At 35.9% G+C, this 26,875-nt stretch overlaps 1 protein-coding gene and 1 long non-coding RNA gene across 3 annotated transcripts in view; one reads left to right on the top strand and one right to left on the bottom strand.

Moving 5' to 3' along the window:
* LOC133624492 (uncharacterized) overlaps positions 1 to 3,996 on the top strand; it is a 10,652-nt gene extending 6,656 nt beyond the window's left edge. Inside the window, exon 2 of the long non-coding RNA XR_009818015.1 lies at positions 3,925 to 3,996. This is a non-coding gene — a long non-coding RNA (uncharacterized lncRNA). The remainder of the gene's footprint in view (positions 1 to 3,924) is intronic.
* sirt7 (sirtuin 7) lies at positions 422 to 26,875 on the bottom strand. 2 transcript variants are annotated; one of them, XM_061988091.2, is made up of 10 exons: positions 26,601 to 26,875; positions 26,370 to 26,507; positions 16,719 to 16,823; positions 16,521 to 16,591; positions 16,373 to 16,445; positions 16,179 to 16,277; positions 13,663 to 13,899; positions 12,280 to 12,360; positions 7,861 to 7,967; positions 422 to 4,083 (listed from the first exon to the last, which is right to left on the bottom strand). In XM_061988091.2, the coding sequence occupies exons 1-10, from the start codon at positions 26,703 to 26,705 to the stop codon at positions 3,873 to 3,875; spliced, it is 1,227 nt and encodes a 408-aa protein (XP_061844075.1). In that variant the 5' UTR covers positions 26,706 to 26,875; the 3' UTR covers positions 422 to 3,872. The 2 variants fall into 2 exon arrangements, with proteins under 2 accessions (XP_061844075.1, XP_061844076.1); XM_061988092.2 differs by lacking the exon at positions 16,179 to 16,277.

Below are 26,875 nucleotides of genomic sequence, written 5' to 3'. Positions count from 1 at the left end.
ATGGACAAAGATAAGACCTTCTGGAGGAAAGTTCTGTGGTCAGATGAAACAAAAACTGAACTGTAAGGACAATGACCCGAGACACACATCAAAAGTGGTAAAGGAATGGCTAAATCAGGCGAGAATTAAGGTTTTAGAATGGCCTTCCCAAAGTCCTGACTTAAACGCGTGGACAATGCTGAAGAACCAAGTCCATGACAGAAAACCAACAAATTTAGCTGAACTGCACCAATTTTATCAAGAGGTGTGGTCACAAATTTAACCAGAAGCTTGCCAGAAGCTTGTGGATGGCTATCAAAAGTGCCTTATTGCAGTGAAACTTGCCAAGGGACATGTAAGCAAATATTAACATTGCTGTATGTATACTTTTGACCCAGCAGATTTGGTCAGATTTGTAGAAATTATTGGAAACGCAACACAGCCATGACATTATGTTCTTTACAAGTGTATGTAAACTTTTGATCGCGACTGTATGTAATGGTGTCTTTTGTATGCAATGTCCTCTGCAATGGACTTGTTTTTACTGTATTTGACATGAAAATGAAAAAACTATTTACAATATACAGAAGTTTATAGCTCAACTTTTCTGCCACTTACAATATATTCCACTTTTAACATCGTATAACTGTTGACATGAGAACACAACATTGAAAACAGTCTCTTGAATTTAAACTTTTCTTGTTTTTTCTGCATTTCACAGCACATTTCATCATACTATCAACTATAACTTTGGCTAGACACATTTCTGCGTATAAAAAAGTAGTATAGTAGTGAGTCCTCATGTCCACCACAGAGGACATCTTACCATTTGTATGGATAAATGATGTACATGAAGATGTATACTGTCATAATTGGAGGTACTGTTGATGACAAACAATATCAACTTTGTGAATACATTAAAGTCTTTTTTATCATTTCTTTATTGTGAAGCAGAATGATTTTAGCAAATATGTTTACTAATAATACTGTACACAAATACAAAAAATAATAGCAGCACCTTATGCTTACTTTGGCCCCTTATGACCTTTGACACGTGCACAATGCTGTTACCTTCCTGAGACACAGTATTTGACATTTGGACATCGGTAAACATTCTGTAAGCAAAAACAATTGTTATTAGAAATCAAATGTAAACGTTTCAGTACGAACAAACACGTGTTTATTATGAATAAACACGTGTTTATTACAAAATAAACAGTACAGCAAACATCTCAGCGACAGAGTAAAGAAGTTGGCATTCATATGAGAGTACAGGAAGTAATATGTACTGGATTACTATATAGTGTACTGTCGTACTACATGATCAAAGTAGAACTTCTACCACAACAAATATTACAAAAAGACATCCAAAAGAAGATGGAGCTGCCAATTACAGTAGAACACGATTATGTCAAAGCCCCCTGGCACTGACTGAAGCACTTGTAAACGTAAGTAAAAAGGAAAGTGAAAGCATTCATTGCTTGGACATTTACTGAGGAAAAAGTGATATTTAAAATGATGGTGTGGTTTATAAATATCATACAAACCCCAAAACCAGTGAAGTTAGCATGTTGTGTAAATCATAAATAAAAACATAATACAATGATTTGCAAATCCTTTTCAACTTATATTCAATTGAATAGACTGCAAGCACAAGATACTTAACGTTCGAACTGAAAACCTTTATTTTTTGCAACATGTTTCAAAAAAGCTGGCACAAGTGGCAAAAAAGACTGAGAAAGTTGAGGAATGCTCATCAAACACTTATTTGGAACATCCCACAGGTGAACAGGCTAATTGTGAACAGTTGGGTGCCATGATTGGGTATAAAATCAGCTTCTATGAAATGCTCAGTCATTCACAAACAAGGATGGGGCGAGGGTCACCACTTTGTCAACAAATGCGTGAGCAAATTGTAGAACAGTTTAAGAACAACATTTCTCAACGAGCTATTGCAAGGAAATTAGGGATTTCACCATCTGCGGTCTGTAATATCATCAAAAGGTTCAGAGAATCTGGAGAAATCACTGCATGTAAGCGATGATATTACAGACATTCGATCCCTCAGGTGGTACTGCATCAAAAAGGGACATCCGTGTGTAAAGGATATCACCACATGGGCTCAGGAACACTTCAGAAAACCACTGTCAGTAACTACAGTTTGTCGATACATCTGTAAGTGCAAGTTAAAACTCTAGTACCAGTATGCAAAGCAAAAGTCATTTATCAACAACACCCAAAAACGCCACCGGCTTCGCTGGGCCCGAGTTCACCTAAGATGGACAGATGCAAAGTGGAAAAGTGTTCTGTGGTCCGACGAGTCCACATTTCAAATTGTTTTTGGAAACTGTGGACGTCGTGTCCTCCAGAACAAAGAGGAAAAGAACCATCCGGATTGTTACAGGCACAAAGTTCAAAAGGGGTGTATTAGTGCCCAAGGCATGGGTAACTTACACATCTGTGAAGGCACCATTAATGCTGAAAGGTACATACAGGTTTAGGAGCAACATCTGTTGCCATCCAAGCCATCCCTGCTTATTTCAGCAAGCCAATGCCAAGCAACGTGTTACAACAGCGTGGCTTCATAGTAAAAGAATGCGGGTACTAGACTGGCCTGCCAGTAGTCCAGACCTATCTCCCATTGAAAATTTGTTGCGCACTATGAAGCCTAAAACACCACAGCGGAACAACTTAAGATGTACATCAAGCAAGAATGGGAAAGAATTCCACCTGAAAAGCTTAAAAAATTGGTCTCGTCAGTTCCCAAACGTTTACTGAGTGTTGTTAAAAGGAAAGGCCATGTAACACACTGGTAAAAAATGCCTCTGTGCCAACTTTTTTGCAATGTGTTGCTGCCACGAAATTCTAAGTTAATGATTATTCGCAAAAACAAATTACGTTTCTCAGTTCGAACATTAAATATCTTGTCTTTGCAGTCCATTCAATTGAATATACCGGTAAGTTGAAAAGGATTTACAAATCATTGTATTCTGTTTTTATTTACGATTTACACAACGTGCCAACTTCACTGGTTTTGGGTTTTGTACTATATATGGAATATTAATGAGTTATTTTAACCATTTTGACATTGTATGACATGTGATCATATTCATTTTCATAAAATAATCACAATGATTTTCAGAAAAACATCACTCATATTCAACCAAATATTAGTGGTGTATGCAGTATGCATAAATAACTGAGCTTATTATAACAGTTAATAAACTTGTGTAGATGTTACGATTTGATGTTATGAAAAAGGATATTGTGTGTTAGTCAACGTGTTGGTGTCATGATTGAATGTTATGAAAATGAACATCATACACTCGCAAAATTGCGTAGACGTCATTAATGAATGTGTTATGCAAATTAATAGGATAGTCATGATTGTGTAAAAGATACTAAATGTTGTGAAAATGACAGTAGTGTACATAAACGTGTTTAGAATGCTATGAAAACGAGTATCATTTCAATGAGGTGTACATTAATTTGTGTAGAAGATATCAAATGTTATGAAAATGAATAGTCATGAAGTATGTAAACTTGTGTAGAATATGTTATTAAATATGAAGCGTCTACATAGTGAACTTGTTTACAAAGTTGTTAAATATGTTATGAAAATGAATATTCATGGAGAGTGTTTGTAAACGTGTTTAGATGTTGTTACAACAAACATTTATAAAGAGTGTAAACTTCTTTGGATATGAAATATATTATAATAATGAATATGATATTCATGATGAGCGTCTATAAACTTTGTGATCACTCAAACAAAACGTTTTGTTTGCTTTATGAAAAGTTAGAAAATCAGGAAGTATAATATTTCTTCACATGGTAAACGAGAAGACACGAGCACCTCAGCTTGAAGGATAATTAATCTTCATGTTTTATCTTCACGCAGTTTTTTTCTTTTTCCTTCCTTTGCCGTAACCTCGTCCAAACCAGCCGCCACAAACCTGCTGGCTTTCTGACGGCTGCTGCAGGTCACTGAAGGGGTCGATGATGTCATCGATGACATCATGACGAGCGATGAGCGCACGCGTGTGACTGTGCTGCTCGTCGGGGTGAAGGGGCGTGGCCAAGCTGAAGATGGGGTCGTCCACCCTGAACACACAAACATGCTATCAGTGCTACTTTGTCCAGCTCGGGGATCGCTCCTAGTCGGTCCCTAGAGCTTTTTCAAAAATGTATGAAAATGGAAAAAGATGGGGGGGAAAAATATATTTTTTGCTTTAATATGGATTCTGTAGGACAAATATGACACAAACCTTCCTAATTGTTAGAAATCCCGCTGTTTAATATTTAGCGAGCGCCGTTTTGTCCTACTAATTTTGGCGGTCCTTGAACTCAACATAGTTTGTTTACAATCATGTACAACTTTCTCCGATGCTGCCACAGAAAAACGCCTTTTACGCCACTCCTTCTTTGTCTCATTTTGTCCACTGTGCGTGACTGCACAAAGGTGAGCTTTGTTGATGTTATTGACTTGTGTGAAGTGCTAATCAGGCATATTTGGTCAGTGCATGACTGCAAGCTAATCCATGCTAACATGCTATTTAGGCGAGCTGCATGTACATAAAGCATCATTATGCCTCATTTTTAGGTATATTTGAGCTCATTTAATTTCCTTTACGTATGTCCTCTGTGGATTTTATTTATATTTGCATGTCGCTGTATGTAATATTGGCTGCCTCTGATAGTTGTTTGTGTCCCATGTTGTTCCAGACCATGGCAAACGTTACCCAGCTTGCCAAAGATTGTAATAAATCCATTAGAAGAAGACAACCTGCCCTTTCCTTTAACTTAGACACACATATCTATACCTTTGGCCATTCTAAGCCAGTAATTTCCAGGAGAAGCCTCCGTTTTACTAATGTTTTAAAGTGTGTAGAATAAATATACACATTTCAACATTTCTGTCAACAAAGATTTGCGTCAGCCTGTGACACATAGTCATTATGATAGTAGGCTATTATAGCTAATATAGACACGTATATCAAGTGTTGACTTCATTATAAGACTTACATAAGGCTTTTGACTTTTTGCAGTTCCACACAGATTTGTTTTTTGTATTTTGGTTCAATATGGCTCTTTCAACATTTTGGGTTGCCGACCCATGGTCTAGCTCAAAAAACATACAAATTATTTTCTGTTCGTAAGTGTATAGTACTGTCTTACATTACTATACTTTATTGCATTGTTCCTTAATGTAAACTGTGAGGAATATTAATGGGTATGAAATATTGGACTTTTTTTTTTAACATATGTTAATTGAGTTTTAAGGCATATAGAAACATTAACATGAAGCCGCAGACTTCAACTACATTCAGAGCCACAGACAGAGCCACCTGATTCCCTTCAAAAAGATGTAACAATAATTACAAACCCCGTTTCCATATGAGTTGGGAAATCGTGTTAGACGTAAATATAAACGGAATACAATGATTTGGAAATCATTTTCAACCCATATTCAGTTGAATATGCTACAAAGACAACATATTTGATGTTCAAACTGATAAACATTTTTTTTTTGTGCAAATAATCATTAACTTTAGAATTTGATGCCAGCAACATGCGACAAAGACGTTGGGAAAGGTGGCAATAAATACTGATAAAGTTGAGGAATGCTCATCAAACACTTATTTGGAACATCCCACAGGTGAACAGGCAAATTGGGAACAGGTGGGTGCCATGATTGGATATAAAAGTAGATTCGATGAAATGCTCAGTCATTCACAAACAGGGATGGGGCGAGGGTCACCACTTTGTCAACAAATGCGTGAGCAAATTGTTGAACAGTTTAAGAAAAACCTTTCTCAACCAGCTATTGCAAGGAATTTAGGGATTTCACCATCTACGGTCCGTAATATCATCAAAGGGTTCAGAGAATCTGGAGAAATCACTGCACGTAAGTGATGTCACTTGTTGATCCCTCAGGCTGTACTGCATCAACAAGTGACATCAGTGTGTAAAGATATCACCACATGGTGCTCAGGAACACTTCAGAAACCCACTGTCAGTAACTACAGTTGGTTGCTACATCTGTAAGTGCAAGTTAAAAACTCTCCTATGCAAGGCGAAAACCGTTTATCAACAACACCCAGAAACGCCGTCGGCTTCGCTGGGCCCAAGCTCATCTAAGATGGACTGATACAAAGTGGAAAAGTGTTCTGTGGTCTGACGAGTCCACATTTCAAATTGTTTTTGGAAACTGTGGACGTCGTGTTCTCCGGACCAAAGAGGAAAATAACCATCCGGACTGTTATAGGCGCAAAGTTGAAAAGCCAGCATCTGTGATGGTATGGGGGTGTATTAGTGCCCAAGACATGGGTAACTTACACATCTGTGAAGGCCCCATTAATGCTGAAAGGTACATACAGGTTTTGGAGCAACATATGTTGCCATCCAAGCCATCCCTGCTTATTTCAGCAAGCCAATGCCAAGCAACGTGTTACAACAGCATGGCTTCATAGTAAAAGAATGCGGGTACTAGACTGGCCTGCCAGTAGTCCAGACCTATCTCCCATTGAAAATTTGTTCAACGAGGTGTAACAGACCCCCGGACTGTTGAACAACTTAAGCTGTACATCAAGCAAGAATGGGAAAGAATTCCACCTGAGAAACTTAAAAAATGTGTCTCCTCAGTTCCCAAACGTTTACTGAGTGTTGTTAAAAGAAAAGGCCATGTAACACAGTGGTGAACATGCCCTTTCCCAACTACTTTGGCATGTGTTGCAGCCATGAAATTCTAAGTTAATTATTATTTGCAAAAAATAAAATAAAAAAATTTATGAGTTTGAACATCAAATATCTTGTCTTTGTAGTGCATTTAATTTAATATGGGTTGAAAAGGATTTGCAAATCATTGTATTCCGTTTATATTTACATCTAACACAATTTCCCAACTCATATGGAAACGGGGTTTGTATAATTAGCAGCGTTGTGGCTCGGAGAGCGAACGGTGGCGTCAACAAGTAAGCAAGCTAACTAGCGAGCTTGTTTCGGTGCTCCCGATCGTCTCTCCATCCTGCAACTCAGTGCAGCATTTAGGCAAGAAGAACCACAAGTGCTGAGCTCAGGCGAGGCGAGCGTTCAATAAATTTTGTTTAGATCGTATTTTTATTGATATTTCATTTTTATTGTCATGTGGTTGCCGCTTTTTGAATGGTTATTTAGAGAGGTTTTTTGGGTAGAACAGAGGACCTCTCGTTGACTCCATTGTAAGCGGCGTTAGAATGCAATAAACATAAAACATGTGTTCTTGTCTCTTATTAAGATTGTGAGTGCAAAAATGAGTGCAATTCCCCTTTAATTATAACAATGTAAAAAAGTTATTATAAAATGTACAGTAATATTTTGATCATTTCTAAATGTCACAAAAAAATTAATAATTGCAAATATCAAATATTAAACACTTTGATCAATCTAAACTGTCATGAAACAGAAATGTAAAAAATGTTTTTTATCATATACTGTATATACAGTAATTCTGCATCATTGTCAACTGTCATAAAATAAATAAATAAAAAAAAAAAAGTATTTATTTACAGTAATAGTTGATCATTCCTCACAAGTGTAAAAACAAGGTATGTAATATTAGGAAGTAAGATGAATAGAAAAGTTTTAATTTGGAAATGAATATAAAACTTTACATTTACAAACCTAAAAACACAACAAAACACTTCTTTACCTTTAAGGTATGTCATGCTAAGGAGTATTAAGATACTTAATACTTGAAAAATGTCTTATTTTGCAGTATTTCATGTCGTGTTTTCTTCGGTGTAGAATGAGTCCACTGACAACTCATGTGATGCATTGGAGTTTTTTAGAATATGTTTCCCCCTCATATTTCATATTTGTATGATTTGATTATGCACGTACCTGACATAAACTGGGATGTGAATATGAAGTTCTTTCATTAGGAGATTCATTACATCATCACACTTAGCATGAATCTTCAGCACGGCCAGATCATCTTTTGGTGTCCACTTAACGACAAGCACAATTATCAATTATTATTATTATTTTTGATGCTATAGCACAGGGGTGTCCAAATTTTTTCCACCAAGAAAAAACAATAATGAAAACCTCAAAACATGCGAAAATAGACACTGAATACTAGACGACAAAACTTTATGTCAGTTTTTTTCAAGGCTATTGCTCTGAATTCTGGGCCCTCTGAGAGAGTATCGGTGTGGGCCTCTCCACCCCATTCATTCCCACCTTAAATGTTCTTGTTCTTTAGCGTTTTGACGGTGTAATACATAAATAAATAAATGATAAATGGGTTGTACTTGTATAGCGCTTTTCTACCTTCAAGGTACTCAAAGCGCTTTGACACTACTTCCACATTTACCCATTCACACACACATTCACACACTGATGGAGGGAGCTGCCATGCAAGGCGCTACCAGCACCCATCAGGAGCAAGGGTGAAGTGTCTTGCTCAGGACACAACGGACATGACGAGGTTGGTACTAGGTGGGGATTGAACCAGGGACCCTCGGGTCGCGCACGGCCACTCTTCCACTGCGCCACGCCGTCCCTAACATCCAATTTGTTTCCCATTTTACGATTAACCACCTAACAAGTCAGAGTATTATTATGTAAATTATGTATTATTAGTTGTTGTTAATGTTTTTTTGTATTTAGGCAATTCAAATTTCTCACTAATAACGCATTTTACATGACCACATTGAACACATCATGATAACAAAGCTGACCTTTGTCAGATGCTCATAATTATTCATTATCGTCACCCTGTTCAATCTGCCCACAGCTGATAATCCATGCCGGAGCTGTTCTAAAGTCCTGGCTAAACAAGTTCCTATCTTCCTGCATGCGCACACTCAAGCTTCCAAACATCTGGAGAAGAGCATTAGTGGTCGCCATCTCAAAGCCGATGAAGCCACCAGAGGATCCAAAGAGTTATAGACCCATCTCTCTTTTGTGTATCCCTTTCAAAATCCTGCAGAGACTGATCTATGCTCGTGTCGAACCTATTATTGATCCACTGCTCCCTCAAGAGCAAGCTGGATTTCGGCGCGGAAGATCAACCGTGGATCAAGTTACTCTCCTGAGTCAAGAAATTGGGGACAGCTTCTTGGCCAAGAATAAAGCAGGCGCTGTGTTCGTTGATCTTACAGCAGCCTATGACACCGTGGCCTTACCTGCAAGCTTTTGCGCCTACTGCCGGACAGTCACATGGTCTCTTTGATCATGGAACTCGTCCAAAACCGCAATTTCCCCCTTACCACTGGTGATGGCCCAAAAAGCAGGTTGCAAACAGTCCTGGCTCCCCTTATTTAACATCTACACATATGATCTGCCAGTAATGACTGCCAAAAAGTTTGCATATGTAGACGACTTGGCAATTATGCATCGTGCAAAAAACTGGCAGGAGTTAGAGGAGTCTCTTAGCCAGGACATGGCGACGTTATCCACTTGTCTCCAGAAATGGAAGGTGAAGCTCAGTGTAACCAAAACGGTGACATCACTGTTGATGAACGTCCTCTACCCTTTTCTGCCAAACCAACATATCTCGGCATTAAGTTGGACAGGGCACTCACGTTTCGCCGACACCTGGAGTCACTGCACAAAAAACAAACAACTGGCTGGATCGAGCTGGGGTGCTGGCGGTGTTACACTTCGTACAGCCACCCTTGCTTTGGTCCACTTTGCCGCTGATTACTGCACACCTGCTTGGTGTCATAGTGCTCACACTATTTCCATAGATAAGCCGATTAACGATGCTTTGCGTTTAGTGACTGGATGCCTGCGTCCCACACCAACGGACAATCTTTCCATCTTAGAAGGTATTCAACCATCTGAGCTTCGTCGCAAGAGAGCCACACTGTCTCTAGCACACCGAGCACTGGAGAGTGGGCACCTTCTTCATGACCGACTTCTGTCTCCTGCTCTTAGAGGACACCGGCAGCTTATATCAAGACACCCTGCCAGACACGATGCCAGTTTTTTGCACGATGCATAATTGCCAAGTCCTCTACATATGCAAACTTTTTGGCAGTCGTTACTGGCAGATCATATGTCCCTGCTGCATTGGAATTGCTAAATAACTTTCACCATTTCTGGAGATAAGTGGATAAGGTCGCCATGTCCTGGCTAAGAGACTCCTCTAACTCCTGCCAGTTTTTTGCACAATGCATAATTGCCAAGTCCTCTACATATGCAAACTTTTTGGCAGTCGTTACTGGTAAATCATATGTCCCTGCTGCATTGGAATTGCTAAATTACTTTCACCAGTCAAACAGCAGTTTAGCAAACTGGGCGGACTACAAATGGAACATGGAATGGCGGGGAAACTCTTCCAGAGACCATGATTACATCCCTGAGGCCAATACATCACCACTGGGAATATGCTTTCCCAGGCCTGCTTGGTCCAGGCTTAATGCAATTTGTACTGACGTCGGCCTCTTCCGCTCAACTATTTGCAAATGGGGTATGGCTTCATCTGCAGCATGTGAGTGTGGTGCAGAGGAGCAGACTGCAGACCACATCATAACATCCTGTCCCATATACCGCCGTCTTAATAGGAATCGGAGTCTGGCAGCTGTGGACAAGCGCTGGCCCAGCTGTATAGTGGTTACACCTCGAATCGACATCTTTATTCAAACGAAGAAGAAGATCCTGTTACAATAATCGTCTGACTCATTTCAAGTTTTTCAGGAAACACTGCAAACTTCACACACTTGATAAAGGCCATACAGCCATCCTTAAGAGGGTAAAATCACACGATCTGATCATTTGAGGATGTAGGTCACTTTACCATAAGTGACCAGCGTCAGCTTAATTGGGCAAAAAAAACAATTATGACAAAAAATTACTTAGGCGATTATTTTAACACTGTTACTTTATTAGCTTCTGACAAAGGTCATTATTTAGTTACTTAGTATGTATCAAGTAATTTATAATTATTTGGTATGCAGCCTCTGATGGGCTGCATACTAAATAATTATAAATTACTGTTAGAGCACTGTCTGACAGTGATATATGTGATACAGACACGCACAGTCACACCGTTGCTCTACAAATTTTTACGAACTGGTGCATTGTCCAGACTGTAGCGCAGCCAGATGACAGCTAACATAGGCTCCAGAGTCCAGCCTCTGCCCAGTCAAAAGGTAATCTATCCATCTATCCTTCCATCCATCCATTTTCTACCGCTTGTCCCTTTTGGGGTCGCGGGGGTGCCGGAGCCTATCTCAGCTGTATTCGGGCGGAAGGCGGGGTACACCCTGAACAAGTCGCCAACTCATCGCAGGCCCAACACAGAAGACAGACAACATTCACACACTAGAACAATTGGTAAAATTCCCAAAAAAGTGCAGTTCCCCTTTAAATGAGAAACAATAAACGTTAAAAGTATATCAAACAAACCTTTAGCAGAGTGATCACTGCAAACTTGAGCATTCTTCGGCTCTGCTTATTGTACTGGAGTGTGTGCTACTTTTGTCGTCGTCTTTCATAAAATCTTGCACTCTTCCGCCATTCTTGATTACCGGTACCTCTCGAGGAACTCTGAAGAAGCGTTGATCCTTTTTGCAATTTAAAGGGTTCGTAGAGCCATAAACAAGGAGAGCATAGGGCATTTCTCTTCCAAAAAAGCTCAATGGCGCCACCCATAGAGAATAGACGCTGACTTGACCACCACGCGTATTCAATGAGCCGGACATGACGTCATTGTGAATCTAAGCAATAAATAGTAGGTGTTTATTTTGTTTCGAGTTCAGGTTGGATTTCGCATGACACGGGAGCAGTGCACATTAGTGCAGGCGCGCACCTTAGAGAGAACATTGGTATGGACCAAACAATTTTTTAAGAAGGGGCCAAGGGGGTTATTGAAATTATTACAATTTTAATATTGTATGACTTGTGGCTTTGTTTTAATACGGGTTTATTCGTATGAATATATATATTAGTTTAGTGTATGTATAATCATTTTGTCGTAGAGGTTACAGGGGACTGTGTGTGGGCCCTCGCGGGCTGTGGGCCCTTAGAATTGTTATCACATTTCCCCCCTTTACGACGACCCTGGATTTGTGTTAAAGATGACAAAGCATGTGATTATTACTTATTAGTATAAACACTCCTGTTGTTTTCTCATTATGTTTCGTTTTTGTTTGATTTTATTTATTTATTCTATTTACACAATATGTGGCGGGCCAACAAAACCACAGCTGCGGGCAGCATATGACCCCGGACCACACTTTGGACACCCCTGCTATAGAAGCATCATCAGTTCATTACAGGACTACTATATCAAATGACAAATGCAAGTACCTGGAGGTTAATGATGTACAGTTTTGGTCTTTTGTCTGCTGGTCTGTTCATGCACCACAAACAAGCGTACTTTTTCAACACCTGTACACAAAAAAATTGAAGTCAGTTGTGTCATAGGCCTCAATTGTTCTAAATAAGCACATTTAACATACATTCTGTAATCATCAATTGTTTTAATAAAATCAGCAAAGTCAACATGCATTTTTTTTTTATCTCCAATTGTTTTAAATAAGCAAATTTAACATACTTTTCTACCGCCAATTGTTTTAAAATAAGCACAACAAACATTTTCTATCTTCAATTGCTTTAAAACAAAAAAATAAAAAAATCCAACATACAATTTTTTGGTTTTAAATAAGCAATTTTAACATACATTTTTTTATCTCTAATTGTTTTTGAATAAGCAAATTTAATATATATTTTTTTTTATCTCCAATTGTTTTTAAATAAGCAAATTTATCATGCATTTTTTTTATCTCCAATTGCTTGTAAAAACACATTTAACATAACTAAAAAAAAATCTTTTGTTGTTTAAATAAGCAAATTTGACAAGATTTTTTAAAAATGTGTAACTATTTATTTAAATACTTTTTTTAATCGCCAATTGCTTTAAAATAAGCACAAGAAACATTTTTTATCTCCAATTTTAACATACATTTTTTTAAATCTCTAATTGATTTTGAATAAGCAAATGTCATATTTTTTTTTTATCTCCAATTGTTTTTAAATAATCAAATTTAACACCCATTTTTTTATCTCCATTGTTTGTAAAAACACATTAAACATGATTTTTTTTTCTCCTGTTGTTTAAATAAGCAAATTTAACATGTGTTTTTTTATTTATCTGTAATTGTTTTTGAATAATCAAATTTTATATATTTTTTTATCTCTAATTGTTTTTAAATAAGCTAATTTAACATACATTTTTTTAAATCTCCAATTGTTAGTATAAACACATTTAAAATGATTTTTTTTTTCATCTCCTGTTGTTTAAATAAGCAAATTTAACATGCATTTTCTTTATCTCCAATTGTTTGTAAAAACACATAAAACATGATTTTCTTTCTCCTGTTCTTTGACTAAGCAAATTTAACAATATTTTTTTAAATATTGTAATTATTTTTAAATAAGCACATTTTTAATATTTAAAAAAAATCTGCTATAGTTTGAAATAAGCAAACCAAACACAAGTGTAGGGAAATAACCTGATGGAACGTATGCTCATGTGGGTTAGTCTTATGTGGGTTTCTACAGCTACTTTGTGTGACACCTATTCAACTATAAAATAGAATGTATTTTAGTAGATAACATTTCGTATCCTTTCCAAGGTAGCATACTGTGATGTACAAGTACACAACTTTGTATAAGTTTTATAAGTAGCACCTTCAAACTGGATCCTAAGCAAAGGATAACGTCTGCCATCTTGGCTGCCTCTGCAGCTGCTTTCCAGTTGAGAGGAGTTTCCAGAGTTCCTCGCTCTCCAAAGTGCACGATGGTGTCCCTGAGCTCCTTGCCACAATGGGAGCACCTGCGACCCGTGCCGTGACGGTGCAGTGAAGTTCGTTCCGTCACGTCAAACAGACGCACGTACTCCCTGACTGGAGAACAGTGTGTACACACCTGCAGGACAGAACAATGTTATTAAGTGAAATATAATACAGTGGAACATCAATTTATAAACCTAATAGGCTGGGTTCGTAAATAGAAAAGTTTGTACAGTAAAGCAAATTTCTCCATCAGAAACAATGTAAACATGACTAATGGGTTCCAGCCTTGACAAAAGTCCACGTTTTAGTAAAGGTTTGTACACTTTGACACAGGATAAAGTGCTATAAAATACTGTATATCAAACAAACATAACAAGGGGGTGATGGATTAACTATCTCTTTATCAACAAGCCAAAACAACAACAACAGCGACAAGCTGAACCATCTTGTATGCAGCTGCTCTGCCAACACTCGCACACAAACAGAAGTCTCTTTGGTGCCCTCACAAACGATCTGAAAGCACAAAAATCCTTAACTTTAACAACCATACTGTTATAATAATAAAGATGAAAAAAGTAAAATCTACTTTATCTTGTTGTCTGCAAATGTGAAGCTGACTGGAGCAGACACGAGAGAGAAGGATGGCTTGTGTTCCGCTACTGCCTTCTCCTCCGCTGTGGCATCTTTTTCCAGAAAAGTTAGGTCTCTTCACAATTACAAAACTTGCTGTGGTACGAAGACTGCTTCGTCAATTATTACATATTACTTGCTAGTGCCATTGATATCCTCGCAAAAAGTCAGTGTTTTTTTTTAACTCCACAGCGACTACCACCTTATTTCCACGCTGGTCTTTTTGGGACTCATATGGAGTTAGAAAAATAGACAAAACTTGTCAAAAGACGAAAAAATACAGTAAAGGCACACATGCTGAAGCAATGAGTAGAGACATGAAAGGCTCCACCCTCCCCAAAATGGCTGCCAGCTTGACATGAAAAGAATGAATGAATGAAGCGTTTGTACAAAGAGATATGGTTTGAACACGGAGGCAGATTTGGCTCCATCTAATGGTTCATAAATGGAAAAATTCGGAAAAAGAGAGGTTTGTAAATTGAGGCTGCACTGTATGACGTCTTGTCTTGTAGCTGCCAACTCAGATTTAACACATTATAGACAAACAAGAAGAATATTCTTTAACATAAGTTAAAATGTTGGATTTTGGTACATTGATGTTATAATCGTACATCACAAAGACAAAAAATAATTATATCGTTTCTGAGCTAGTCCATCGTAACATACAAAAGTTATTATAGAGTTGTTAAGATAATCCATCACCACTAAACCTTTGAAATTCTCTCACATCTACATTGCTAAATGTTCAAATTAAACATTTGACCACCAAGTGAAAACAGGAAGTGCATCTATAGCTCATACGCTTGCAACCCAACGACTCATTTTCATTCTTTAGACGTCAAATCAATAGCTTTAAAGGATGCATACAAGCAAGCACACAAAGACTTAAAAGGGAAACTGCACTTTTTGGGGAATTTTGCATATCATTCACAGTGATTATGAACGACATGACGATGGATTAATTTTTTTTTTAATGCGTTCAAAAGTCTGCTTACAATGGAGCCTATGGGAGCCATTCAATTCTGCTTATAAAGCCCCTAAAAAACACCTCCATTAGGGTTTTATATACATGATGGAAGTATATACTGTATGTAATGTAGTAACGGGTACAAAAACGCATCACAACATTTGCTTTTTTTTTTCTTCATGACTGATTTCTGCTCACTGCAGACTTCCTGAGAACCAGCAAACATGTTAAAACATCACTTACTGTATAAGGTCTGCTGTCATGTGGATGCCGACTGCTAGGATGTTTATATATTCCCATTTAGGTGAAGAATGTATCATAACCTTCACAAAGAAACAGGTCGGGGGGTGGGAGGGAACAAGCACTTTTCATGTCGTCCTCACCAGTTCTCGGTCCTAAATTGGCTGTCAAAGTGTATCAACTTGTCGGATTACCTACCCAGACGTCTCTTGTCCAGATGAGATGCATTATTTATGATCTACAATAAACTAACAGAGAGCATGGGGAGACACGGAAGTGATCACGGAGCCACTATAAATAGTTGGTTTGCGTTAGCGCTTATAATAACAATATCACTAATACTTGGTTAATATTCAAGTCATGAAATGTAAATAGAGTATTGTTGGCGATTTTTAAATGGTTATTTATTAGACTTTATGGGCTCACATTGGCTCCTCTGTAAGCTGACTTTTTTTAAATATTTAGAATACATTTAACAAAATCCATCCCTCGTCACGTGTTTCATAATGATTGTGAACAACAGACAAATTTCCCAAAAAAGTGCAGTTCCCTTTTAACAGATGTCTATGTGTTACCTCAACGAACATGTTTCCATGAAGCTCAGACAGCGCATGCCTGGGAAGACCACTACGTAGATGAAGACCATCACAGTTTTGTGACACAACATGCTTCACCTTTACAAACACATAGGGATACATAATATTATCATTACTACACATGTACACACAATGATATCATATTATAATGTAATATTAACATCATAACATACTAGCATGTCTTGATAGAGCATCTTTATACACATGTGCGTGAGCGTGGGTTCTGCTTTACTCAGGTCTGAAGAGCTGTTTGTAAAGAGACACAAACTAAGCGATGGATGTAGATTTAACATACGTCGATTTTACATACACCTGACTCGCCTGAAAACACGACCCTTCTGCAGTTGAGTCCAAACACCATTAGGACCTCGGTAGTCAGGGATGGATGCTGCCTAAAATATGAAGACAATATTAGCACTTTGAGATTTATTTGCAAAGTAAACTACATTACAAATAGGAAATATATGATTAATCATATGACTATTGGGTTAAAGGAAACATTGCGTATTTTGTGCTTACTGTACTGATTCCAGCACCCGTGTAAACAACCAAATGTTTTGCCTGTTGGACGGCCACCGCCAGCTGCCTCACCTTCCTCTTCAGCTCATCTGCATCATCAAACACCTGCAAATACAATCATTTCATGTATTTCTGACTTATTCTCTTTTATTAAGTGTCTAGAGCAGGGGTGGCCACACTTTTTCTGCAGGCGAGCTACTTTTCAATAGACCAAGTCCAGGGGATCTACCTCATTCGTATATATAATTGATATTTATCAATTTATGAAAGAGGCGTTTTTGTTAACAAGTTAAAGGTGTTTAATGATAATACAAGTATGTTTAACATATAGATTCATTTATTTCATGAAGACAAGAATATAAGTTGGTGTATTACCTGATTCTAATGAATCAGGTAATATGGGCGTTATCATCACTACTGTCTGATTCCAATTCGAATCAGACAGTAGTGATGATAACGCCCATATTTTCATATGGAGGAGAAAAAAAGTCCTCCTTTCTGTCCAATACCACATTAAAGTGGTTGGTTTTTGGCATCTTATTTGTCCAGCTTCCATACTCCTTTTTATACACTTTACAAGAAATACATTGGCGGCAAACTCCGTAGCTTGCTAGCTTGTGCACGCCAGCTTTCTGAGACTCTTATTTTGTTAGCGCAGGCAGGATGAAGCAGCGCTTTTATTGTGAAGATCGGAACTGTGCAGTCGATCTTTAGAGTTTTGACAGCAGGTACGGTGCGGTGTTGTCCTTACATATGTAAACACAACATTGTTGTTGTCCTTACTTATGTAAACACAACTTGTGTGTTTGTCCTTACATATGTAAACACAACATTGTTGTTGTCCTTACATATGTAAACACAACATTGTTGTTGTCCTTACATTTGTAAACACAACATTGTTGTTGTCCTTACATATGTAAACACAACATTGTTGTTGTCCTAACATATGTAAACACAACACTGTTGTTTTCCTTACATATGTAAAACACAACGTTGTTGTTGTCCTTACATATGTACACACAACGTGTTTGTTGTCCTAACATATGTAAACACAACATTGTTGTTGTCCTTACATATGTAAACACAACAACATTGTTGTTGTCCTTACATATGTAAACACAACATTGTTGTTGTCCTAACATATGTAAACACAACACTGTTGTTGTCCTTACATATGTAAAACACAACGTTTTTGTTGTCCTTACATATGTACACACAACGTGTTTGTTGTCCTAACATATGTAAACACAACATTGTTGTTGTCCTTACATATGTAAACACAACAACATTGTTGTTGTCCTTACATATGTAAACACAACGTGTTTGTTGTCCTAACAAATGTAAACACAAAATTGTTGTTGTCCTTACATATGTAAACACAACAACATTGTTGTTGTTGTTGTCCTTACATATGTAAACACAACATTGTTGTTGTCCTAACATATGTAAACACAACATTGTTGTTGTCCTTACATATGTAAACACAACATTGTTGTTATCCTAACATATGTAAACACAACATTGTTGTTGTCCTTACATATGTAAACACAACATTGTTGTTGTTGTCCTTATATATGTAAACACAACGTGTGTGTTGTCCTTACATATGTAAACACAACAATGTTGTTGTCCTTCCATATGTAAACATAACTAGGGCTGCAACAACTAATCGATTAAATCGATTATAAAAATAGTTGGCGATTAATTTAGTCATCGATTTGTTGGATCTATGCTATGCGCATACTACTTTTTTCTTTCTTTTTTTCTTCTTCTTTTTTTTATAAACCTTTATTTATAAACTGCAACATTTACAAACAGCTGAGAAACAATAATCAAAATAAGTATGGTGCCAGTATGCTGTTTTTTTCCCCAATAAAATACTGGAAAGGATAGAAATGTAGTTTGTCTCTTTTATCCGATTATTAATCGAAGTAATAATCGACAGATTAATCGATTATCAAAATAGTTGTTAGTTGCAGCCCTAAACACAACATTGTTGTTATCCTTACATATCTAAACACAACGTGTGTGTTGTCCTAACAAATGTAAACACAACATTGTTGTTGTCCTAACATATGTAAACACAACATTGTTGTTGTCCTTACATATGTAAACACAACATTGTTGTTGTCCTAACATATGTAAACACAACATTGTTGTTGTCCTAACATATGTAAACACAACATTGTTGTTGTCCTTACATACGTAAACACAACAATGTTGTTATCCTAACATATGTAAACACAACATTGTTGTTGTCCTTACATATGTAAACACAACATTGTTGTTATCCTAACATATGTAAACACAACATTGTTGTTGTCCTTACATATGTAAACACAACATTGTTGTTGTTGTCCTTATATATGTAAACACAACGTGTGTTGTCCTTACATATGTAAACACAACAATGTTGTTGTCCTTCCATATGTAAACATAACTAGGGCTGCAACAACTAATCGATTATAAAAATAGTTGGCGATTAATTTAGTCAGCCCTAAACACAACATTGTTGTTATCCTTACATATCTAAACACAACGTGTGTGTTGTCCTTACATATGTAAACACAACATTGTTGTTGTCCTTACATATGTAAACACAACATTGTTGTTGTCCTTGCATATGTAAACACAATATTGTTGTTGTCCTTACATATGTAAACACGTGTGTGTTGTCCTTAGATATGTAAACACAACGTTTTTGTTGTCCTTACATATGTACACACAACGTGTTTGTTGTCCTTACATATGTAAACACAACATTGTTGTTTTCCTAACATATGTAAACACAACATTGTTGTTGTCCTTACATATGTAAACACAACATTATTGTTGTCCTAACATATGTAAACACAACATTGTTGTTGTCCTTACATATGTAAACACAACATTGTTGTTGTCCTTACATATTTAAACACAACATTGTTGTTGTCCTAACATATGTAAACACAACATTGTTGTTGTCCTAACATATGTAAACACAACATTGTTGCTGTCTTACATATGTAAACGCAACATTGTTGTTGTCCTTACATATGTAAACACAACATTGTTGTTGTCCTAACATATGTAAACACAACATTGTTGTTGTCCTAACATATGTAAACACAACATTGTTGTTCTCCTTACATATGTAAACACAACATTGTTGTTGTCCTTACATATGTAAACACAACATTGTTGTTGTCCTTACATATGTAAACACAACGTTGTTGTTGTCCTAACATATGTAAACACAACATTGTTGCTGTCTTACATATGTAAACGCAACATTGTTGTTGTCCTTACATATGTAAACACAACATTGTTGTTGTCCTAACATATGTAAACACAACATTGTTGTTGTCCTAACATATGTAAACACAACATTGTTGTTGTCCTAACATATGTAAACACAACATTGTTGTTCTCCTTACATATGTAAACACAACATTGTTGTTGTCCTTACATATGTAAACACAACATTGTTGTTGTCCTTACATATGTAAACACAACGTTGTTGTTGTCCTTACATATGTAAACACAACGTTGTTATTGTCATTACATATGTAAACACAACATTGTTGTTGTCTAACATATGTAAACACAACATTGTTGTTGTCCTAACATATGTAAATACAACATTGTTGTTGTCCTTACATATGTAAACACAACATTGTTGTTGTCCTTACATATGTAAACACAACATTGTTGTTGTCCTTACATATGTAAACACAACATTGTTGTTGTCCTTACATATGTAAACACAACATTGTTGTTGTCCTTACATATGTAAACACAACATTGTTGTTGTCTAACATATGTAAACACAACATTGTTGTTGTCCTTACATATGTAAACACAACATTGTTGTTGTCCTTACATATGTAAACACAACATTGTTGTTGTCCTTACATATGTAAACACAACATTGTTGTTGTCTAACATATGTAAACACAACATTGTTGTTCTCCTTACATATGTAAACACAACATTGTTGTTGTCCTTACATATGTAAACACAACATTGTTGTTGTCCTTACATATGTAAACACAACATTGTTGTTGTCCTTACATATGTAAACACAACATTGTTGTTGTCCTTACATATGTAAACACAACATTGTTGTTGTTTTTACATATGTAAACACAACATTGTTGTTGTCCTTACATATGTAAACACAACATTGTTGTTGTCCTTACATATGTAAACACAACATTGTTGTTGTCCTTACATATGTAAACACAACATTGTTGTTGTCCTTACATATGTAAACACAACATTGTTGTTGTTCTTACATATGTAAACACAACATTGTTGTTGTCCTTACATATGTAAACACAACATTGTTGTTGTCCTTACATATGTAAACACAACGTTGTTGTTGTCCTTACATATGTAAACACAACGTTGTTATTGTCCTTACATATGTAAACACAACGTTGTTGTTGTCCTTACATATGTAAACACAACGTTGTTGTTGTCCTTACATATGTAAACACAATGTTGTTATTGTCCTTACATATGTAAACACAACATTGTTGTTGTCTAACATATGTAAACACAACATTGTTGTTGTCCTTACATATGTAAACACAACATTGTTGTTGTCCTAACATATGTAAACACAACATTGTTGTTCTCCTTACATATGTAAACACAACATTGTTGTTGTCCTTACATATGTAAACACAACATTGTTGTTGTCCTTACATATGTAAACACAACATTATTGTTGTCCTAACATATGTAAACACAACATTGTTGTTGTCCTTACATATGTAAACACAACATTGTTGTTGTCCTTACATATGTAAACACAACATTGTTGTTTTCCTAACATATGTAAACACAACATTGTTGTTGTCCTTACATATGTAAACACAACATTATTGTTGTCCTAACATATGTAAACACAACATTGTTGTTGTCCTTACATATGTAAACACAACATTGTTGTTTTCCTAACATATGTAAACACAACATTGTTGTTGTCCTTACATATGTAAACACAACATTGTTGTTTTCCTAACATATGTAAACACAACATTGTTGTTGTCCTTACATATGTAAACACAACATTGTTGTTTTCCTAACATATGTAAACACAACATTGTTGTTGTCCTAACATATGTAAACACAACATTATTGTTGTCCTAACATATGTAAACACAACATTGTTGTTGTCCTTACATATGTAAACACAACATTGTTGTTGTCCTTACATATTTAAACACAACATTGTTGTTGTCCTAACATATGTAAACACAACATTGTTGTTGTCCTAACATATGTAAACACAACATTGTTGCTGTCTTACATATGTAAACGCAACATTGTTGTTGTCCTTACATATGTAAACACAACATTGTTGTTGTCCTAACATATGTAAACACAACATTGTTGTTGTCCTAACATATGTAAACACAACATTGTTGTTGTGCTAACATATGTAAACACAACATTGTTGTTCTCCTTACATATGTAAACACAACATTGTTGTTGTCCTTACATATGTAAACACAACATTGTTGTTGTCCTTACATATGTAAACACAACGTTGTTGTTGTCCTAACATATGTAAACACAACATTGTTGCTGTCTTACATATGTAAATGCAACATTGTTGTTGTCCTTACATATGTAAACACAACATTGTTGTTGTCCTAACATATGTAAACACAACATTGTTGTTGTCCTAACATATGTAAACACAACATTGTTGTTGTCCTAACATATGTAAACACAACATTGTTGTTGTCCTAACATATGTAAACACAACATTGTTGTTCTCCTTACATATGTAAACACAACATTGTTGTTGTCCTTACATATGTAAACACAACATTGTTGTTGTCCTTACATATGTAAACACAACGTTGTTGTTGTCCTTACATATGTAAACACAACGTTGTTATTGTCCTTACATATGTAAACACAACATTGTTGTTGTCTAACATATGTAAACACAACATTGTTGTTGTCCTTACATATGTAAACACAACATTGTTGTTGTCCTAACATATGTAAACACAACATTGTTGTTGTCCTTACATATGTAAACACAACATTGTTGTTGTCCTTACATATGTAAACACAACATTGTTGTTGTCCTTACATATGTAAACACAACATTGTTGTTGTCCTTACATATGTAAACACAACATTGTTGTTGTCCTTACATATGTAAACACAACATTGTTGTTGTCTAACATATGTAAACACAACATTGTTGTTGTCCTTACATATTTAAACACAACATTGTTGTTGTCCTAACATATGTAAACACAACATTGTTGTTGTCCTAACATATGTAAACACAACATTGTTGCTGTCTTACATATGTAAACGCAACATTGTTGTTGTCCTTACATATGTAAACACAACATTGTTGTTGTCCTTACATATGTAAACACAACATTGTTGTTGTCCTAACATATGTAAACACAACATTGTTGTTGTCCTAACATATGTAAACACAACATTGTTGTTCTCCTTACATATGTAAACACAACATTGTTGTTGTCCTTACATATGTAAACACAACATTGTTGTTGTCCTTACATATGTAAACACAACGTTGTTATTGTCCTTACATATGTAAACACAACGTTGTTGTTGTCCTTACATATGTAAACACAACATTGTTGTTGTCCTTACATATGTAAACACAATGTTGTTATTGTCCTTACATATGTAAACACAACATTGTTGTTGTCTAACATATGTAAACACAACATTGTTGTTGTCCTTACATATGTAAACACAACATTGTTGTTGTCCTAACATATGTAAACACAACATTGTTGTTCTCCTTACATATGTAAACACAACATTGTTGTTGTCCTTACATATGTAAACACAACATTGTTGTTGTCCTTACATATGTAAAAACAACATTTTTGTTGTCCTTACATATGTAAACACAACATTGTTGTTGTCCTTACATATGTAAACACAACATTGTTGTTGTCCTAACATATGTAAACACAACATTGTTGTTTTCCTTACATATGTAAACACAACATTGTTGTTGTCCTTACATATGTAAACACAACATTGTTGTTGTCCATACATATGTAAACACAACGTTGTTGTTGTCCTAACATATGTAAACACAACATTGTTGCTGTCTTACATATGTAAACGCAACATTGTTGTTGTCCTTACATATGTAAACACAACATTGTTGTTGTCCTAACATATGTAAACACAACATTGTTGTTGTCCTTACATATGTAAACACAACATTGTTGTTGTCCTAACATATGTAAACACAACATTGTTGTTGTCCTAACATATGTAAACACAACATTGTTGTTCTCCTTACATATGTAAACACAACATTGTTGTTGTCCTTACATATGTAAACACAACGTTGTTGTTGTCCTAACATATGTAAACACAACGTTGTTATTGTCCTTACATATGTAAACACAACATTGTTGTTGTCCAACATATGTAAACACAACATTGTTGTTGTCCTTACATATGTAAACACAACATTGTTGTTGTCCTAACATATGTAAACACAACATTGTTGTTCTCCTAACATATGTAAACACAACATTGTTGTTCTCCTTACATATGTAAACACAACATTGTTGTTGTCCTTACATATGTAAACACAACATTGTTGTTGTCCTAACATATGTAAACACAACATTGTTGTTCTCCTTACATATGTAAACACAACATTGTTGTTGTCTAACATATGTAAACACAACATTGTTGTTGTCCTTACATATGTAAACACAACGTTGTTGTTGTCCTTACATATGTAAACACAACGTTGTTATTGTCCTTACATATGTAAACACAACGTTGTTGTTGTCCTTACATATGTAAACACAACGTTGTTGTTGTCCTTACATATGTAAACACAATGTTGTTATTGTCCTTACATATGTAAACACAACATTGTTGTTGTCTAACATATGTAAACACAACATTGTTGTTGTCCTTACATATGTAAACACAACATTGTTGTTGTCCTTACATATGTAAACACAACGTTGTTGTTGTCCTTACATATGTAAACACAACGTTGTTATTGTCCTTACATATGTAAACACAACATTGTTGTTGTCTAACATATGTAAACACAACATTGTTGTTGTCCTTACATATGTAAACACAACATTGTTGTTGTCCTAACATATGTAAACACAACATTGTTGTTGTCCTTACATATGTAAACACAACATTGTTGTTGTTCTTACATATGTAAACACAACATTGTTGTTGTCCTTACATATGTACGGTAAACACAACATTATTGTTGTCTTAACATATGTAAACACAACATTGTTGTTGTCCTAACATATGTAAACACAACATTGTTGTTGTCTAACATATGTAAACACAACATTGTTGTTGTCCTTACATATGTAAACACAACATTGTTGTTGTCCTTACATATGTAAACACAACATTGTTGTTGTCCTTACATATGTAAACACAACGTTGTTGTTGTCCTTACATATGTAAACACAACGTTGTTATTGTCCTTACATATGTAAACACAACGTTGTTGTTGTCCTTACATATGTAAACACAACGTTGTTGTTGTCCTTACATATGTAAACACAACGTTGTTGTTGTCCTTACATATGTAAACACAACGTTGTTGTTGTCCTTACATATGTAAACACAACGTTGTTGTTGTCCTTACATATGTAAACACAACATTGTTGTTGTCCTTACATATGTAAACACAACATTGTTGTTGTCCTTACATATGTAAACACAACATTGTTGTTGTCCTAACATATGTAAACACAACATTGTTGTTGTCCTTACATATGTAAACACAACATTGTTGTTGTCCTTACATATGTAAACACAACATTGTTGTTGTCCTTACATATGTAAACACAACATTGTTGTTGTCCTTACATATGTAAACACAACATTGTTGTTGTCCTTACATATGTAAACACAACATTGTTGTTGTCCTTACATATGTAAACACAACATTGTTGTTGTCCTTACATATGTAAACACAACGTTGTTGTTGTCCTTACATATGTAAACACAACGTTGTTATTGTCCTTACATATGTAAACACAACGTTGTTGTTGTCCTTACATATGTAAACACAACGTTGTTGTTGTCCTTACATATGTAAACACAACATTGTTGTTGTCCTTACATATGTAAACACAACATTGTTGTTGTCCTAACATATGTAAACACAACATTGTTGTTGTCCTTACATATGTAAACACAACATTGTTGTTGTCCTTACATATGTAAACACAACATTGTTGTTGTCCTTACATATGTAAACACAACATTGTTGTTGTCCTTACATATGTAAACACAACATTGTTGTTGTCCTTACATATGTAAACACAACATTGTTGTTGTCCTTACATATGTAAACACAACATTGTTGTTGTCCTTACATATGTAAACACAACATTGTTGTTGTCCTTACATATGTAAACACAACGTTGTTGTTGTCCTAACATATGTAAACACAACATTGTTGCTGTCTTACATATGTAAACGCAACATTGTTGTTGTCCTTACATATGTAAACACAACATTGTTGTTGTTCTTACATATGTAAACACAACATTGTTGTTGTTCTTACATATGTACACACAACGTTTCTCGACATGGAGGTTAGAAAGAGATGAGTTAAAAAGGTTGGTATTGACTGACCTCCTCTTGTTTTCTCTTGAGTTCATTTCTGCGCGTTTGTCTTTTAATAAGTTCGTCTACAAGGTTTCTGTGCAAAAGAAGAACAGAAGCTTCCTCCTCCGATCTTTCAGCCTCCGTTTTCTTCAGAATGCGACCCACCTGCAGACACAACACACAGCTAGCATGAAGCTACAACACATCACATGTGGCTACACTCTCCTTCTCTTAGCTAGCTCTTGTCTGTTAGCTTACCAGTAGAAAGACTTCCCTGTCACTTTCTCGTTGGAGTATCTTCGCTTTTTCTAAAGCTTTTTTCTCCGTTCGAGAAGAAACAGCGAGGTTTGTCTGGTTATCCATCCCGTTGTCAGCATCTAAGACTCGGCTCGCCTTTTCAAAACAAAGCTCCTTTCTTCTTCTTCTTCTAGTTTACTGGTGGGTTGCAGCCCTAACTCAGAAGGTGCATACCGCCACTTACTGTACAGGAGTATATAGCGTGTGGAGTCGTTATTGTTTGATCTTCTATACCA

This window comes from Nerophis lumbriciformis, linkage group LG27, assembly GCF_033978685.3.
Source record: "Nerophis lumbriciformis linkage group LG27, RoL_Nlum_v2.1, whole genome shotgun sequence".
NCBI classification, from domain to species: domain Eukaryota; kingdom Metazoa; phylum Chordata; class Actinopteri; order Syngnathiformes; family Syngnathidae; genus Nerophis; species Nerophis lumbriciformis.
This window is presented reverse-complemented; position numbering and strand designations above follow the sequence as displayed.

Bases quoted from the DNA above. Each gene is read 5' to 3' on its own strand.
- sirt7 (XM_061988091.2), bottom strand. From the start codon at position 26,705: ATGGATAACCAGACAAACCTCGCTGTTTCTTCTCGAACGGAGAAAAAA. The intron at 16,446-16,520 runs GCGAGTCAGGTG...CTTTACAAACAG, and splicing joins CAGAAGGGTCGTGTTTTCAG to CTCTTCAGACCTGAGTAAAG. The intron at 4,084-7,860 runs GTACGTGCATAA...TTGTGTGTTCAG, and splicing joins CACATCCCAGTTTATGTCAG to GGTGGACGACCCCATCTTCA.